At 44.2% G+C, this 3091-nt stretch overlaps 1 protein-coding gene across 1 annotated transcript; it reads left to right on the top strand.

The window, feature by feature from the left end:
• Positions 1-633, top strand: LOC138895067 (uncharacterized). Its single transcript, XM_070179798.1, has one exon. It carries the CDS (start codon positions 1-3, stop codon positions 631-633), a length of 633 nt encoding a protein of 210 aa, XP_070035899.1.
• The last annotated feature ends 2458 nt before the right edge of the window (positions 634-3091 follow it).

The following is a 3091-nucleotide window of genomic DNA, read 5'->3' on the forward strand; positions in this document are numbered from 1 at the left end:
ATGGCGGAAGAACTCAAGAATCTCACTGGCAGAGTTGAGAGCGTCGAAGGTGGTAAGGGCATTGAAGGTTTGAATTATGAGGACTTGTGCATTCAACCCGATGTGGAACTACCGAAAGGTTACAAACCTCCCAAGTTTGAAATATTCGATGGAACTGGTAATCTGAAGGTACATTTAAGGACATATTGTGACAAACTTGTAGGAGTGGGCAAAGATGAACAAATCCGTATGAAGTTGTTCACGAGATGCCTCACAGGAGATGCTTTGTCTTGGTACATCAGTCAGAACCCGAAGAAGTGGGTTAATTGGGTGAGCATGGCGTCAGATTTCATGGATAGATTCAGGTTCAACATAGAAAATGCACCAGATGTTTCCTACATTCAAAATCTCAAGAAGAAACCAACAGAAACATTCCGCAAGTATGCTACTTGGTGGAGATCTGAAGCTGCAAAGGTAGCGCCAACGCTTGAAGAAGAACAAATGAATAAGTTCTTCGTCAAAGCTCAAGACCCGCAGTACTATGAAAGGCTGATGGTTATTGAAAACCATAAATTCTCTGACATCATCAAGCTGGGAGAAAGAATAAAAGAAGGAATTAAGAGTGGAATGGCGACTAATTTCGAAGCACTATAGGCCACAAATAAAGCTTTGTAGCCAGGAGATATCTCTAAGAAGAAAGAAGTGGGTGATGTAATGGTGGCCCAGGGTCCTAAGTCTCCTCTCACATACCAAACACCTCTACCCACATACCAGCCCTCACCCTCTAGATACCAACAACTTACCACCACCTACCACGCCAATAACACCCAACCCGCATATTATCACTCACCACCACCCGCCCGCCAAAATGACCAAAAACCAAGACCAAACTTCGACCGCAGACTACCCACACAATACACTCCAATCGCGAAACCCATAGACCAACTGTATGAGAGACTGAAGGCTACTGGTTATGTCACTCCCATTCCCGCCGTTTGTATGGAAAACGCTTCTCAATGGATTAACCCAAACAATACATGCGCCTATCACTCAGGCATGAAAGGCCATGCAATTGATGAGTGTCATACTCTGAAGGACAAGATTCAGACATTGATCGACACCAAGGTCATACAGGCAAAAAACACCGCACCCAATGTTTGTAACAATCCTCTCCCGGATCAGAGGGGTGAGGGAGTGACTGTGATAGAGACCGATGAGGAATAGGATCCGGTAGGGTCAATTGGACTCATTCAGGAGGGGGATGATCCCAAAACATCTCCAGTCACCCTCACGCCCATTGTGGTACAAACCCAAGCACCGCTTGAAGTCGAGGTAACTGCACCAACACCGTTTGAAGTTGAGGTAACCACACCCTTCACTGTGATGGTAGCACCCACACCATCTTACATGTCTGATGTTATACCATGGGATTATGTTGCGGAAGAGAGAACGAAAGGAAAAGCAAAAATGGAAGAAACAGGTACAACACAAGGCATGACCAAAACTGGCAGGGTTTATACACCTGAGCACTTGGGAGGAACAAGCAAGGAAGCTGCATCTAAGCCGCATGTCATTAAAACTAGCCCTGACGACATTTGGAGAAAAGTGCAAGCAAGAGAATACTCTGTGGTTGACTATTTGAACAAAACTCCCGCTCAGATATCTATCTTGTCACTGCTACAAAACTCTGAGACACACAGGAATGCCCTGATGAAGGTGTTGAGTGAAGCCTATGTACCCACTAAAATCACTAGTGGGGAAATAGCCAACATGGTTGGGCAGGTACTAGAAAGCCAAAAAATCACCTTTCACGAAGACGAGCTGCTACCAGAAGGACTAAGTCATAAAAGGGCACTACATATCACAGTGCAATTTGAGGATATATTCATCGCCAGGGTCCTGATAGATGGGGGGGTTCGAGTCTCAATATATGTCCACTGACTACTCTGAAGAGATTGGGTAAAGGTATGCACGAGATACGAGCAGGAAGCATGAATGTAAAGGTATTTAATGGATCTCAAACAGCCAGTATCGGAGAAATCAACCTCAGCCTATAGATAGGCCCAACCTGGTTTGATGTTGAGTTTCAAGTGCTGGATATATCTGCTACCTACAATATATTGTTGGGACGACCCTGGATACATGCCGTTGGGGCAGTGGCCTCTACTCTGCATCAGGCCGTAAAGTTTGAATGGAACCACCAGGAGGTGATCATCCACGGAGACGGAGTAATCCGATTTATACCAATCAGACAGTTCCAGTCATTGAGAATAGAAAGAAGTTAGGTGGAGAAACATACCATCGCATTGAGCGCGTCAATGCAATTGTAAAGGACAATTGGTGGAGCAACAAGATAGAAAGCATACTGCTATAGACATAGTATGAACCTGGCAAGGGTCTCGACAAGAACCTCCAAGGGATCACCAAACCGGTATAGCCGAAGCATCATGGTTCAACTTTCGGACTTAGGTATGAATATACTTGGCAAGAGTGCTAGGATTGGTCGCCACCATGGCGCGGTCCTTATTATCCGCTGGAATAACCGGTACCACATTTGCACCAGATATTTCATCAAGCTGACATGATGTGGGAGTCTGAGGAAGATAAAGCCTTAGCTGGCATAAGGAAGCTATTTCTGGATAACAAAGACATGAATTGCAGTGCGATAGTTGAGGAGGAGGAGGAGGAGGAGGAGGAGGAGGAGGAGGAGGAAGACCTTACCATTCAGACCGTTGAAAAAGGAGCTGCTCTCAAGAATTGGACTGCTGCACCATCTCGGGCCCGTCGAGTTTCTGGGTAGCCTGGCAATTAGCATCAATTATTTTAAAGCAATTTTTTGAGCATCTAAGACATTTTTAGTATTTTATTTTGAACGTATTTTGTTCGAGTCATCGAGCCATACTTTTTGACGTTTTTCAAATTTTATTAATGCATTGCTATTTTTAGTATTTATTGTTATTCTTTACATTTTTTTCTCTACAACATTATTATTACCTATCCCGATGAACCTACGATTGTGACATGTAATGAGGCAACGCGACATAAGGATAATGATTCAGAGGATCTGGAAGACGACATAATACCTGAGGAAATTATCAGAGAAGTGGAAAAC

The sequence above is a fragment of the Nicotiana tomentosiformis genome, chromosome 7, assembly GCF_000390325.3.
Source record: "Nicotiana tomentosiformis chromosome 7, ASM39032v3, whole genome shotgun sequence".
Classification (NCBI taxonomy): domain Eukaryota; kingdom Viridiplantae; phylum Streptophyta; class Magnoliopsida; order Solanales; family Solanaceae; genus Nicotiana; species Nicotiana tomentosiformis.